Source organism: Oncorhynchus clarkii, chromosome 22, assembly GCF_045791955.1.
Source record: "Oncorhynchus clarkii lewisi isolate Uvic-CL-2024 chromosome 22, UVic_Ocla_1.0, whole genome shotgun sequence".
Taxonomy (NCBI): Eukaryota; Metazoa; Chordata; class Actinopteri; order Salmoniformes; family Salmonidae; genus Oncorhynchus; species Oncorhynchus clarkii.
The window spans coordinates 24,300,679-24,314,856 of record NC_092168.1 but is presented as its reverse complement, the minus strand read 5'-3'; the positions used below and the strand labels follow the sequence as shown (position 1 = coordinate 24,314,856).

The 14,178-nt window shown below is 42.2% G+C and overlaps 2 protein-coding genes across 4 annotated transcripts in view; one reads left to right on the top strand and one right to left on the bottom strand.

The window, feature by feature from the left end:
• Nucleotides 1-1,704, top strand: part of LOC139380668 (amyloid-beta A4 protein-like) — a 29,620-nt gene extending 27,916 nt beyond the window's left edge. Inside the window, exon 17 of one of the 2 annotated variants that reach the window (XM_071123583.1) lies at nt 39-1,704. In XM_071123583.1, the coding sequence (XP_070979684.1) occupies nt 39-140 (102 nt within the window). In that variant the 3' untranslated portion in view covers nt 141-1,704. The remainder of the gene's footprint in view (nt 1-38) is intronic. The other variant, XM_071123582.1, reaches the window with a different exon arrangement.
• A 1,228-nt stretch (nt 1,705-2,932) lies between these two features.
• On the bottom strand, nt 2,933-11,776 carry LOC139380674 (GA-binding protein alpha chain-like). Of its 2 annotated transcripts, none has more exons than XM_071123596.1 (10): nt 11,675-11,776; nt 9,995-10,086; nt 9,721-9,865; nt 9,412-9,496; nt 9,034-9,261; nt 8,635-8,829; nt 6,424-6,480; nt 5,912-6,040; nt 5,559-5,751; nt 2,933-3,710 (listed from the first exon to the last, which is right to left on the bottom strand). In XM_071123596.1, the coding sequence occupies exons 2-10, from the start codon at nt 10,069-10,071 to the stop codon at nt 3,500-3,502; spliced, it is 1,320 nt and encodes a 439-aa protein (XP_070979697.1). In that variant the 5' UTR covers nt 10,072-10,086; nt 11,675-11,776; the 3' UTR covers nt 2,933-3,499. The 2 variants fall into 2 exon arrangements, with proteins under 2 accessions (XP_070979697.1, XP_070979698.1); XM_071123597.1 differs by having other exon boundaries at nt 9,995-10,081; nt 11,675-11,765.
• Nucleotides 11,777-14,178: the final 2,402 nt, after the last annotated feature.

The following is a 14,178-nucleotide window of genomic DNA, read 5'->3' as shown; positions in this document are numbered from 1 at the left end:
TTCTGTACCTGTGTGTTAACCTGGTGTGTGTGTTGCAGGTGGATGCTGCAGTGACCCCAGAGGAGCGACACCTGTCCAAGATGCAGCAGAATGGTTATGAGAACCCCACCTACAAGTTCTTCGAACAGATGCAGAACTAAGGAGCTACCCTTTGATCCCTCACTGACCCTGAACCCTCCTTAACCCCTCACACCTAGGCCCCGTTGCATTTTGGTCCCTAAACCCTTCTCCTCGCTCCTACTCTTAATTTCAATGGATCTTAAAGGACTGGATTGGTGAAACCAGTATGACTGAAGCTCCACGTAAATCTATTGGGTTAGAAAGAGCCGTGGTCATATTACTTATAGCTACCCAGGGGTGGTGAAGGCCAAGGGGCTAGGAGGCAAAGTGGAACCAAGCCACACACTCACCATCTCTTCCTCGTAGAGTGCAGCACATCAACATCCATAGCTGCCATTAGTCAGACAAGGGTATCCTTCTTCACCTACGCATTTTTAGCCAATCACAGGTGAGATCCCGTAGCGTTTGTACAGAGTAGAGAAACACATTGATTTATCTGTCCATGTATCTGTGGGTTGGCCCTCCCCCACAGTACAGCACTCACATCTCTAAGGGGGCTAAACACCTGTAATCTTCCTCCCTCTGAAGTACTCTCCTCTCCCCCTCCTCCTCCCTCCATCTCTCCCACTGCCCCTCTCAGATGACGGCTGTGCTGTTTTTGGTGATGATATAACAGCTCTTAGTGCTAGTGAAGGGAGGATGGGCTACCCTGAGCTCCTCTCTGCAGGATTATATCCCAAGAGTTTCAGGTTTGTTTTTCAGGTAAAACATATATACAAAAATATATATATATATGTCCTCAGAAATATGTAAATGAAGAAATATTGAATGTTTTTATTTTGTGAAAAATGTATTGAAACAAGGCAGAAAAAAGCTGTAACTATATGTAGTGCATGGTGATATTGATGACGGATATACATAGAGAACCTGGCTCCTGTCGTGGGGACTGGGCCTCACATGTACACTTAGCAGGATCAAACATTTTACTGTCTTCTTTTATCTTGTGATATGAAGAGAAAAAAAGTTTTTCAAATCTGTTTTTTTGTTGTCACGGAGACATGCTTTAAACAGAATCTGTGCTCTCCTTTGTTTCCCCCCCCCCCATGCCTCATTCTGTCTTAGCTGCATGCTCTATATGTAATATAATATGAAGTGTAATAGTATCTGAAAGGAAGTCGAATGTGTTACTGTTTGCGTTCTATGCACTCATTTAGAGTCAGATGATTTACTGGTATTACTGCTTTGTTTATCGGCACTCCCTGTCTGTTAACTGATATTCCATGTCCATAGAATTGTGTTTCAGCTCCATTCCTCATTTTATTCCAGAAATCTTTCCAATTCCTAAATCATCTGTGAATATCTATGAATATAATAATTTATATTTTTCTCAGGCTTTCACTCATTTTCTTTTTTTCCCTCCCTCTGTCCCATATACCCCCCCCCCCCCTTCTCTATCACTCCCTCTCTCTGTCCCATAAACCCCCCCCAACAGCCCTGCTCCCCATCCCTTCTCTACCACTCCCTCTCTTTGTGCTGTGTCGGCTTAGTGTGTGTGCGGCGCTTTGGAGTTGGTGTGTAAGAGAATTAGATTAAGTTGATAGAGATGGGCAGGGATTGAGTGTGATAAAAATTAGAATGTACAAATCTGACATTCCCTGTCACCTTTCGTATCATCACTCTGCACACACACATTCCCTCCAGTGTTTGATACATGTACCTAAGTGTTTCATGGTGGATATCCCCCTTCTTGCTTCTCTTGTCAAATCTCAAAGTCTCAGACCTCCTGGTTTTAAAAGCAGAGGCTAAAGAAATACTGACCTCAGACCAGTTTGATGGTAAAATTGATCTCGGACCAATGTGTGCGAGGTGAAAAACGGACCTGAGCCCAGATTCACAAAACACGTATTGTGCAAAAACCTAAGAAAAATAAGCTCCTAAGTGCAATTCCTCAACAATCTCATATCTTCTTGCCATTAAAAAAAATAAGGTGTCTAGCTAGCCATGGCAAATGTGTTAGCATATTCCTTACTGAAAATACTGTTGTAAAACATGTTCTTGGATTTAAAATAATCAATACTAAAACTTTCAGATGAAGGTTGAGTGAATTAAATATGTTAAATTGCTTTCATGAGCTTTTTCTCTCACTGCCCTGAGTTTAGCTGTATCTTGGAATTAAGGACATTATTTTCAACAATCTAATTTATTAATGTTTTTCTCAAGGCAAAACATAAGAAATAGCGCAATTATTTTCCCCAATAACCTTTGAAGAATAGCAACTTAATTTCCTTCTTAAATCTATAGTTAAGGAAAAAATGCCAGTTAAGAATACATTTAAGGTTTTGTGAATCTGGGTCCTGATATGGAGAGCACAACGTCAATGTTTAGATCAGATGTCATTGTCTATTAAGTAGTGTTTGTTACATTTCTATCTGCACCATTCAGAATGTTTCACCTCACTGAACACACCCCAGATCTGGGATCAGTATTTAGAGGCAGTAGTAGAGACCAGACATACCCCCTCCCAAAATTAAGTCAAACTACAGCCTCCAATAGTACATTCATATTGTGCAATTATTCCACAGACACACACACAAACTGAATCGGGTAAATGTGTTGTCAAGGATACTCGTGCCGTCTTTCATTTGTTAATTCTGACTTTCGTTGTACCTTTACAAAGCTTTCTGCACACATCCCAACAATAAAAAAAAATGTTAATACATACAGATGTTCTATTCATGACAGAGCTTGGGTACTGTGTGAATGACAAGTGTTTTATATAGGAGGAACTGGAAAACATTTGAAAACGTTATCATGGCGCAAAAGAGTGTGTTTGTGTATACACATTACATTGGAGCAATGTTACACTGAGTCCTTAGGAAAAAACTTTAAACTTTAATCCCCCTGGAGGACAGAAAATGTCCAGCTCATCAGGGAAAAAGACATCAAAATAAAATACAAAACAGATCATTTATAAATGGAAAATATGAAAATACACTGTCCTTGTGGCTATCAAAAACATGGAGAACCGGTATATACAATGGAAAGGATACTAAGCTACAGATAAAGGAACAAAAAAAATACAAAGCTCATATTTCAAACACAGACACTCCTTCACTCAAACGCTCATGCACACACACTGAGGCACACACACAATATCCAGACACTCCTTCACTCAAACGCTCATACACACACACAATATCCACAGACACTCTCCCGCCCTGGTTAAAATAAAATAAGAAAACAACCTCCCCATCCTGCCTCAGCCCCGTCTCCAATCAAACCCAAAGGAGTAGGATGAAGTTGCCCATAGACAGTTAAGGTCAGTTTATCATTTCCACCTTCTAATGGTTAAGCTTAGGGCTGGTCATAGTAGTCTGATCCTAGTTCTGTGCCTATGGGCAACTTCTACCCTTATCAAAGAGCCCCAGGCTCCTCCCCCTCAGCTGTCCTGTGCGGAGGCGTACACAGTGGTGATGGGCTGGCCAATTCCGTGCAACTGAATGCGGGCCAGCTTCTTCTGCTCACACTCAGTCACCAGGTTGTTGAGCTCAGCAGCACTGTAGCCAATCAGAGTCCTCAGGTCACACACAAACTTATAGACAAAGCGCTTGCCCTGCACCTTGCTGATCATGTCCCCGTCATAGTAATACCTGAGAAAATAATCAGATGAAGTATCCTTTTACACTCATACCTGTATAGGGGTTGAAAATGTGCACCGATAAGCACCTACATTGGAATGCAGTGGCTGTACAGTAACATGCTATGAAATGGCCAGAGCCCAGGCTCTACATTTCACAGCGCTGTATGGGTTTTGACTGACAGCTGTTCTGAACTTGAGCACTGCACGCGACAAGAAGTTGCCCACATCCCTCCCGCTAATTGGGCAACTTTTGCAAACGTTTTGTTATTGGAGTGAGAGAAACGCTGTAAAGAGGACTCAATGTATTTTGAAAGATGAGATGTTGAGGATTATAATAAATACCGCTGTGATGCCAGACAAGCACTACACATTTCCATATCATAATTCAAAAAGGCACTTGCACATCTGAGCTAAGTTTTTTGCGGGTGCATGGTAACAGTTGAATAAGATGAGAGAGAAAAAAGAAACCCACACACTGCTCTCGATAGTAATCACTGATCTTTAATACGTCTTACGTATCGGCCTTACGGCCTTCGTCAGAGCTTGAGACTGTTATTTATTAGCCCCCTTATGTAGATATAGATCCACCCACATCCGTTCCATGCATCGAATGGGGTTGAGTCGAGGGAAAATACAGGTTACCAAATATAACAATGTGCATTTCATAAATATTCTAATAGTGTTAACATAAAACATATTTGTAAAACCACGTTGTCCTCATTGTGGTTTTACAGACGTGTTTACGTAAACCCTTTTTTAGAATATTACTGAAATGCACATGGTTATATTTGGTGTATGGAACAGATGTGGGTGGAGCTATGTCTACATAAGGGTGCTAAGTCTTGTTTTTTCTTCTCACATTTCCGTAAAACACTCATGTCATTTACAGTGTCAACGTTTATGGCCACTATATTCGAGGTAGAAGATGACATGGCGTCATAACCTGGGCTGTTCTGAACAGAATATATCAGTCTATTTTTAAGATCATATGTTGTGGAACACACACCTGAATCTTTCTATGCACACCAAAACATCTCTGAATTGCCTTGTGAAACTAACACTAAGATTGGATTTTATAACTTAGCTAGTCATGTTGGTAAAAGAACAAGCTTTCAAATGATGGCCTCCTGACCCAGATTGCGATTTATAAATGGGCCGTTTTTGGATTGCGTAAACAACAATAATTGTGTGATGGGGATACAGGGTTGTGTTCCAAACAAAACAACTACAAGTGTGCTTGCTCTAGTTCCTCAACGGCACAGCTAGGAGAGCTCAAAGAAAGCATATTATAGTTCAATACATTTTTTCATAAAAGTGCATTGAAATTACTTAGGAACTGTGCACTTTGGAGAAGTGTGTGGCCACTTGGAGACACCAGTTAGTCCTCTCACTCAAACCTTTGTCATTTGTTTTCTTCTTATGTTGCACCTACCACACATTTTACAGGAATATCCTAATCATGTGACTGAATGTATTCACAGTATGTTCATATTTAGCTATCAACAAATGCGGCAAAAAGTACAGTAAATGTAAAATGCACAAAACGTTTACAGTGTAATGTTTGAATTCAGTCTTGTGTCAGGTTAACTGTTGTTTACGCACATTTGGGCTTATCCCATCATTTTCCCCCATAATTTTCCCATAACCTCCAAACTGTTCCCTTTCAATTGCTACCATGCTTATGCATATGAATTTCATATTTATTCTGTAAGAAACCTTTCAATTTAGCCCTATCATAGGCCAAAGGGCTCAAATGAAACAAGACAAGAAAGTTCAAGACATAAGATAAGAGATTGAATTTATGCAAAGGAAATTTAAGAGAGGAAAATGGGGGGGGGACACAGGCCGATTGACATACCTGAGTGCTCGGCTGAGTTTCTCGTAGTTCATGGTCGGCTTGTTCTTGCGGTGGCCCCATTTCTGGGCCACCAGTTCAGGCTGGTTGAGTTTGAACTCTCCCTCCTCTCCCACCCAGGATATACAGTCTCTAGCATCCTTATCAGTCAGCAGCTCCAACAGGAACTGCCACAGTTGGATCTGACCATTGTTACCTGCAAGGACAGGTGAGAGGACATTTGTGTGTTTGTGTGTGTGTGTGTGTGTGTGTGTGTGTGTACATCCACATCAGATTTGAGCACATACACCATTAAGACACTTATAAAAAACATCAAGACTTATGCTCTTCAGGTGTACGCACACATGTATGCATACCTGTGCGGTTGCCAGGTGAGCTGCGTTCCTCTCCCCCGGAGATGCGGGGTGTTTTGGGGCCGCGGCTCTGCTTCAGCACCTTAATGGTGGTGTGCGAGGTCGGCACAGCGGCCGGGATGATCTGGACCTCTGGTGGCGGAGACAGAAGGTTCAAACACTCAAAAACATACATGATTAAGTTAGACACTGATCTATGGTCAGTTTGGTGTTCCTAATTAAAAGCGCACACCCAGAGAAAATGATTTTAATGTGGAGGTGCTGACTAACGGGAAATAAACTGTAAGCTACAAAACAAAAAAAAAACATCAATGTTTCGGCATCACCGTGCCTTCTCTTTTTTTATAGCTTACAGTTTATTTCCCGTTAGTCAGCACCTCCACATTAAAATAATTTTCTCTGGGTGTGCACCAGCTCATGCTTTTTATTACAGGCAACAACTCACACAGAGGAAAGATAGTGTGGTAGGTGCATTCAGGGTGACAGTGAGTCAGAGAGAAAGGAAATAAACATACGTTGGTCAATGGTGACTGTGGCCTCCTGGCCAGACTGGTCCTGACTGGCCAACACATCTGTAAAGAACAGGGACAGATACAGTATGAGCTAAAACCAACTTCAATTAACATGCTTGCCCAGGCTCTCAATCCCCTTTCATAGCCTCTATCCCTTCAGAATTTTCAGATCTGAACACACTAGGAACAACCTGGTTGAAACAATGTTTCCACATCATTTTAATGAAATCAACGTGGAATAGACTCCCTGTAGCCGATGTGAGTAAGACTAGACGGATTAACAATACGAACACTCAAGAGCATGCGCTGACCAGTTGGCTAGTGTCTTGACTGACATTTTCAACCTCTCCCTTACCCAGTCTGTAATACCTACGTTTCAAGCAGACAACCATAGTCCCTGTGCCCAAGATCAAAGGTAACCTGCCTAAATGACTACTGCCCCATTGCACTCACATCTGTAGGCATGAAATGCTTTGAAAGGCTGGCCGTGGCTCACATTAACAACATCATCCCAGGCCCCCTCGACCCACTCCAATTCGCATACCGCCCTGACAGATCCACAGATGATGCAATCTCCATTGCACTCCACACTGCCCTTTCCCACCTGGACAAAAGGAACACCTATGTGAGAATGCTGTGTCCTCAAAGCTCATCACTAAGCTACGGACCCTAGGACTGAACACCTAACTCTGCAACTGGATCCTGGACTTCCTTACAGGAAGTAGGTAGTGAGTGTAGGCAACAACACATCCGCCACGCTGACCCTCAATGCGGGGGCCCCTCAACGGTGCGTGCTAAGTTCCTTCTTGTACTCTCTGATCACCCATGAATGCGTGGCCGCGCACAACTCCAACACAACCATTACATTTGCCGACGACACGACGGTGGTATGCCTGATCACCGACGATGATGAGACAGCCTATAGGGAGGTCAGAAACCTGGCATTGTGATGCCAGGACAACAACCTCTCCCTCAACGTGATCAAGACAAATTAGCTGATTGTGAACTACATGAAACAGAGGGCCAAGCATGCCCCCATTCACGTCGACGGGGCTGTAGTGGAGCGGTTGAGAGCTTCAAGTTCCTCTGTGTCAACATCACTAAGGCCCTATCATGATCCAAACACACCGTAACAGTTGTGAAGAGGGCATGACAATGCATCTTCCCCCTCAGGAGGCTGAAAAGATTTGGCATGGGTCCTCAAAAAGTTATACAGCTGCACCATCGAGAGCATCCTAATTGGCTGCATCCCTGCCTGGTTTGGCAACTGCTTGGCATCTGACCAGAAGGTGCTACAGACGGTAGTGTGTACGGCCCAGTACATCACTGGGGCCGATCTCCCTGCCATCCAGGACCTCTATACCAGGCGGTTTCAGAGGAAGGCCCTAAAAAATGGTCTAAGACTCCAGCCACCCAAGTCATAGACTGTTCTCTCTGCTACCTGCACGGCAAGCGGTACCGGAGCGCCAAGTCTGGGACCAAAAGGCTCCTGAACAGCTTCCATCCCCAAGCCATAGGACTGCTTAAAAGTTAATTAAATGGATACCCTGACTATTTGCATTGATGCCCTTTTTGGGGGGCCATTGACTCTACCCACACACTACACTTACACATGCATATTGACACCACACACACACATTTTCACACACACACTGCTGTTCTGATTATCATCTATCCTGATAGCCTAGTCACTTCTACCCCTACCTACATGTACCTAAATTACCTTGTACTCCTGCACATTGACTCTGTACTGGTACTCCTTGTATATAGCCTTGTTATGTTATTGTGTTACCATTTCCTTTTTTGATTGTGCTATTTTTTTGTGTCATTTTTAACTCCGCATTTTTGGGAAAGGGCTTGTAAGTAAGCATTTCACAGTAAAGTCTACACCTGTTGCATGTAATGGCAGGTAGCCAAGCGGTTACAGCGTTGGGCCAGTAACCAAAAGGTTGCTAGATCGAATCCCCGAGCTGACAAGGTAAAAATCTGTCGTTCTGCCCCCGAACAAGGCAGTTTACCCACTGCTCCTAGGCCGTCACTGTAAAGAAGAATTTGTTATTAACTGACTTGCCTAGTTAAATAAAAAATAAAAACGTGACGAATACAATTTTATTTGATGTCTGTTCTCAGTGGGAAGGGACCAAGCATGTGTAAACAATATGGTTATTATGGCTCTACTTAGGCTAACCCTAACACACTAACTCAGTGACTCACACTTGCGAAGCAGCTCCAGGTGGCTCCAGAGGATCTCTCCACTGGGGACCCTCTGCAGGAACTCGTCCTGGGTGAAAGTGCAGAGGTCGCAACCCAGGATGTGAATCCCACCCACCTCCATCTCGTCAATGCTGAACTCCTTCATCACCCACACTGCCCAGTGGATCACCTGGTCTGCCGTCCATTGTACTGGGTCTGAGAGGAGAGACACATTACAAGACTGTTAGGATGCGGACTACAGCTTTTTCGTCTGTTAAAAATGTCAAGGCAACTGCAGCAAAATGGCCTCACTTTGTACAATGGTGTGTAACTGCCTGATTAATTATGTTTTTGTGTTTCAGAACGTGCGTGTATCTGTGTTGTGTTTTATTCATGTGTTTCAGTGTGTGTACTCATCACCGTAGGGTATCCCCAGGCGGACCTGCTCCTTGCGGTAGCCCTCCAGTGCGGCGGCCCAGCGGGTCACCTGCTCCGATGTGTCGTCTGACAGGGAAGAGCGCTCCACTGAGATCAGCTGGCCCTCCTCCTCCATCAGGGTGCCCTCTTCCTCCGCTGCATCTGGGTCGATCACCACCTCCACCGTCTCTACCGGCTTCACAATCTCCAGGATGTTCAGCTTCTCCTCGCCTGGATGAAAGGAGGCGGGGGGTGAGTGGAGGTTCGAGTGTGATTCAATAGCATCGACAGTCTAATTGTTATGGTGCAACATTTGTGTGCGTCTATAGTTTGGGTGCCTGGGTTTTGGTAAAGTCTTAGTGCAGAGTCTTATGTGTGTACCTGGCTTGGTGATGATCTGTAGGCTGAGTTGCACTGTGCCATCGGTCTTCACTCCCTGATCAAAGAGGCTGTGGTCTGGATGTAGCTGGAAAGACAGAAAGAAAGTGGACAGGAGAGAGAGAGAGAAAAGGACAGAATAATAAGAGAGGAGGGAGCAAATGGGAGGGTCAGAAAGGGAGATCAAAATAAATTAGATAATGCTAAACACATTTCTCCAGCAAATGATCAACTCTAAAACACATGAGACTCTCCATTATTATCAGGTCGGACAGATATTTCAACCCCTTAAATACAGGCCTCTATCAGTACCTGGATGTCCTGTAGACAGATCTCATATCCGTCCAATGGCATCTGGATACGGGGCTCCAGGAGCTTCTTCAGGTTACCGATTGGCTCATTGATGTCGATGTCCTGTTGGATCAGATCGGCTGATGTGATGGTCTGCTCCTCAACCCTGAAAATGACACAACCACACAAACAAAAACACACAAATAGTAATGTTAAGTCATCAGTAGTAGGGAGGGAGCTGGGTTTGAATTGATGGGCTTATGGGTGCCTTTTCACATTGTAAAATATATCACACCCCTCCTCCAGACACTCCTGTTTCTCCTGTCCATCGATCTCGATTTCTATCATCTCCTCGGTCTCGCTTTTAGACATCGCTGTACACCTATTCTGAGGAAAAGACAGGCAGGGGGTAAGTATCAATCAACATTTAGATGACATCAATTATTTTCTGATGTTAAAAACACATATAATGGCTTAACATCAGATTTCATCAATTATGAACCAGGTAATTTGAGCACTGGATGCTGATTGGTATATTTAAGCAATAAGGCCCTAGGGGTTGTGGTATATGGCCAGTATACCATGTGGCCAATATACCACTGCTAATGGCTGTTCATGGTCACAACGCAACATGGAGTGCCTACAACCCTTAGCTGTGGTATATTGGCCATATATCACAAACCGGGAGGTGCCTTATTGATATTATGAAACATGTTACCAACGTAATTAGAAGAGTAAAAAAAATGTTGTTCGTCATACCCGTGGTATATTGTTTCATATACAATTAAAATCACATTGAGGAATAGCAACAAAATTGTCACTTCAGTAAAACATTTAGTAAATTACCTTGAATGCATTTAATGAAAAGTGGCATTTTACCAAATAAAATGCTTTAAAAAAAAAATCTACAAGGTTCATGACCAGTGACTGACAGTTTTGATGAATAGAGTTCATCGGTTTCTCATTGGGCGGCAGAGAGTTGTGTGCGCTTAAGTACTAACTCCAGGGCGAGGCCTCTCCAACGCATAGGCCTTGCGGTGGGCCATTAGTTTATAAATCATGATATAAACTTGCTCAATTTAACGCCCTTGAAAGCAAACACTTCGTGTATATATACATCGGTACGAATACTCATTATACGCGTAGCATAGCTCTACAATGTTGTAGCAATACAAAGCTCGCTAGCCAGCATATTTGTCAGCGATGTTACGTGGAGCGGTGAGGCAAGCGCCAAACGGGGGTTGGTTCTCATGTGAAATACACAATTGATACTGACTGTAAAAAAAGTATTCACTAAAATAACTGATTTAAATGTCGATGAAAATATACTATGAAACTTATAATCTGGAAAACTTTGAAACGGAAATGGAAGAAACGGAAACAAAACAGCAGAGGGGCAAATGCAAAGGAGCCGGAAATCCTGGCTAAGTTTACAGTGTTGTCTAGACTTCCGAGAGCGGTGAGGGGAAAATTCCGGAGTAATTTGCTTGATTATAAAATTATATTTAGCTAGCTATGACATTAAGAAAGCTTATTTATATTTGGCTAACCGTATAACGTATCAACACGGCGAACAACTGGACCGCGCAAGCTGTCGTTGGCATTAGCTAGCACTATACCTAGCTAGCTAACGTTAATAGCAAACGTGTCGAAAGTTGGATTTTGGATTTGAGGTACATCGAAGGCAACTCATTTTAGAAAGCTATTTTGTAGTTGTAAAGTCGTCTGAAAACGATTCATTTCAGTAGTATTTAGGATTTGATGTTATTGTTTTTAGTTAGGTTAATGCATCCACCATGGCATGTGGCATAACGTTAGCGGATCAACAAGCTAACGTTAGTTAGCTAGCAGCTAACTTGCAAACATAGTTTGATACAAAAAGCGGGAAGACCGATGAGGCATAGTAAAAGGAGATACACTTCCTGTCATATATTATGGATTTCATATATAAATTAAAAATAGTTAATACTCATACCTCTTCAAATGTACACTCCACGATTGTGGACTTGCTATGAGTCGATGTAGGATAACAAGCTAGCTAGCCTTCACTCAAATCGAATTCATGCAAGTTTTTGGTCAACGAGGGGGCGGGGACAAGCTTGCCTTTTAGACAGACCAGCGTTTACTCTTGTAAACAAATACATAATGATATTTGGTTGTAATTAATTATGAATATGTATGTGATGTTTGATAGCAAGAATAATTATAGATTTTTAGCATTTAACCCACTTGGAACAACAGGCTGTTGTAGATAGTCGCTGTATGCTTGCACTTATGTATTGAAATAAACCATCCATCAGTAGTCCTTATTCCACAATGTCCCTACCATAGATATCTTAGTAAATTCTAAATGCTAATATGTTATTAATAAAATCTCTAAACAAACATATAAAGTGAATGAGTTCTTATTACAGAAGGATGTGTTATTCATTTCAAAAGTGTTATCTAGTATACACTTGCACTTGACCCCCCCCCACCCCTTTCTAGATCGGACTTTGCTGGTACATGTAACTACTTTATTGAGGAAAAGTGTACTTACTATGCCTGGGATATGTTTTCTTAAGATGAATGCACTAACTGTAAGTCGCTCTGGATAAGAGCATCTGCTAAATTACTAAAATGTAATTATCTTAATAGTGTCCTATTGCTGCAGTGCCTGTTCATAATGAATAACACTAGCCACTTTAAACAATGCTACCTAATATAATGTTTACATACCCTACATTATTCATCTCATATGTATACGTATGTACTGTACTCTATATCATCCACTGCATCCTTATGTAATACATGTATCACTAGCCACTTTAACTATGCCACTTTGTTTACATGCTCATCTCATATGTATATACTGTACTCGATACCATCTACTGTATCTTGCCTATGCTGCTCTGTACCATCACTCATCCATATATCTTTATGTACATATTCTTTATCCCCATACACTGTGTATAAGACAGTAGTTTTGGAATTGTTAGTTAGATTACTTGTTGGTTATTACTGCATTGTCGGAACTAGAAGCACAAGCATTTCGCTACACTCGCATTAACATCTGCTAACCATGTGTATGTGACAAATAAAATTTGATTTGATTTGATTTCAGTAAGCAAGGAGTGGGTGGTAGGCAATAGACTGATTTCAGACTGGGCAACACATTCAGGAGCCATGATCAAATCAAATTGTATTTGTCACATGTGGTGAATACAACAGGTGTAGTAGACCTTACAGTGAAATGCTTACTTACAAGCCCAACCTCTTAAGGATCTGCCCCTTTTTTTGATAATTTTTTGCCTAAAATGACTCAAATCTAACTCTGTAGCTCAGACCCTGAAGCAAGGATTTGCATATTATTTGAAAGGAAAAACTCTTGGAAGTTGTGAAAGGAATGGAGGAAATATAACACAATAGATCTGGTAAAAGATAATTCAAAGAAAAAACCAACCGTTCTTTTGAATTTTTTTGTGCCATCTTTGAAATGCAAGAGAAAGGCCGTAATGTATTATTCCAGCCCAGTTGCAATTTAGATTTTGGCCACTAGATGTGCAAAGTTTTAGACTTATCCAATGAACCATTGCATTTCTCTTCAATATTTTGTATCAAGACTGCCCAAATATGCCTAATTTGTTTATTAATAACTTTTCATGTTCAAAATTGTGCACTCTCCCCAAACAATAGCATGGTATTATTTCACTGTAACAGCTACTGTAAATTGGACAGTGCAGTTACATTAACAAGAATTTAAGCTTACTGCCAATATCTGATATGTATATGTCCTGGGAAATGTTCTTGTTACTTACAACCTCATGCTAATCGCATTAGCCTACGTTAGCTCAACCGTCCTGTGGAAGGGACACCGTCCCCGAAGAAACAATACAGTTTTAAGAAAAAAAAGAAAAAAAGTAAAAGATAGGAAAAACTAATAATTAAAGAGCAGCAGTAAATCACAATAGCGGGGCTATATACAGGGGGTACCGGTACAGAGTCAATGTGCCGGGACACTGGTGTCGAGGTAATTGTGATAAATAGGTACATGCAGGTAGGGTTATTAAAGTGGGTATGCATAGATAATAACAGAGTAGCGGCAGTGTATGGGCGGGGGGGGGTGTAAATAGTCAATGGGGCTGTAGTGGAGCAGTTGAGAGCTTCAAGTTCCTCTGTGTCAACATCACTAAGGCCCTATCATAATCCAAACACACCGTAACAGTTGTGAAGAGGGCATGACAACGCATCTTCCCCCTTAGCTGTTCAGCTTCCCCCTTAGCTGTTCAGGAGTCTTATGGCTTGGGGGTAGAAGCTGTGAAACTGTTTAGAAGCCTCTTGGACCTAGACTTGGTGCTCCGGTACCGCTTGCTGTGCGGTAGCAGAGAGAACGGTCTATGACTAGGGTGGCTGGAGTCTTTGAGAATTTTTAGGGCCTTCCTCTGACACCGCCTGGTATAGAGGTCCTGGATGGCAGAAAGCTTGGCCCCAGTGATATAC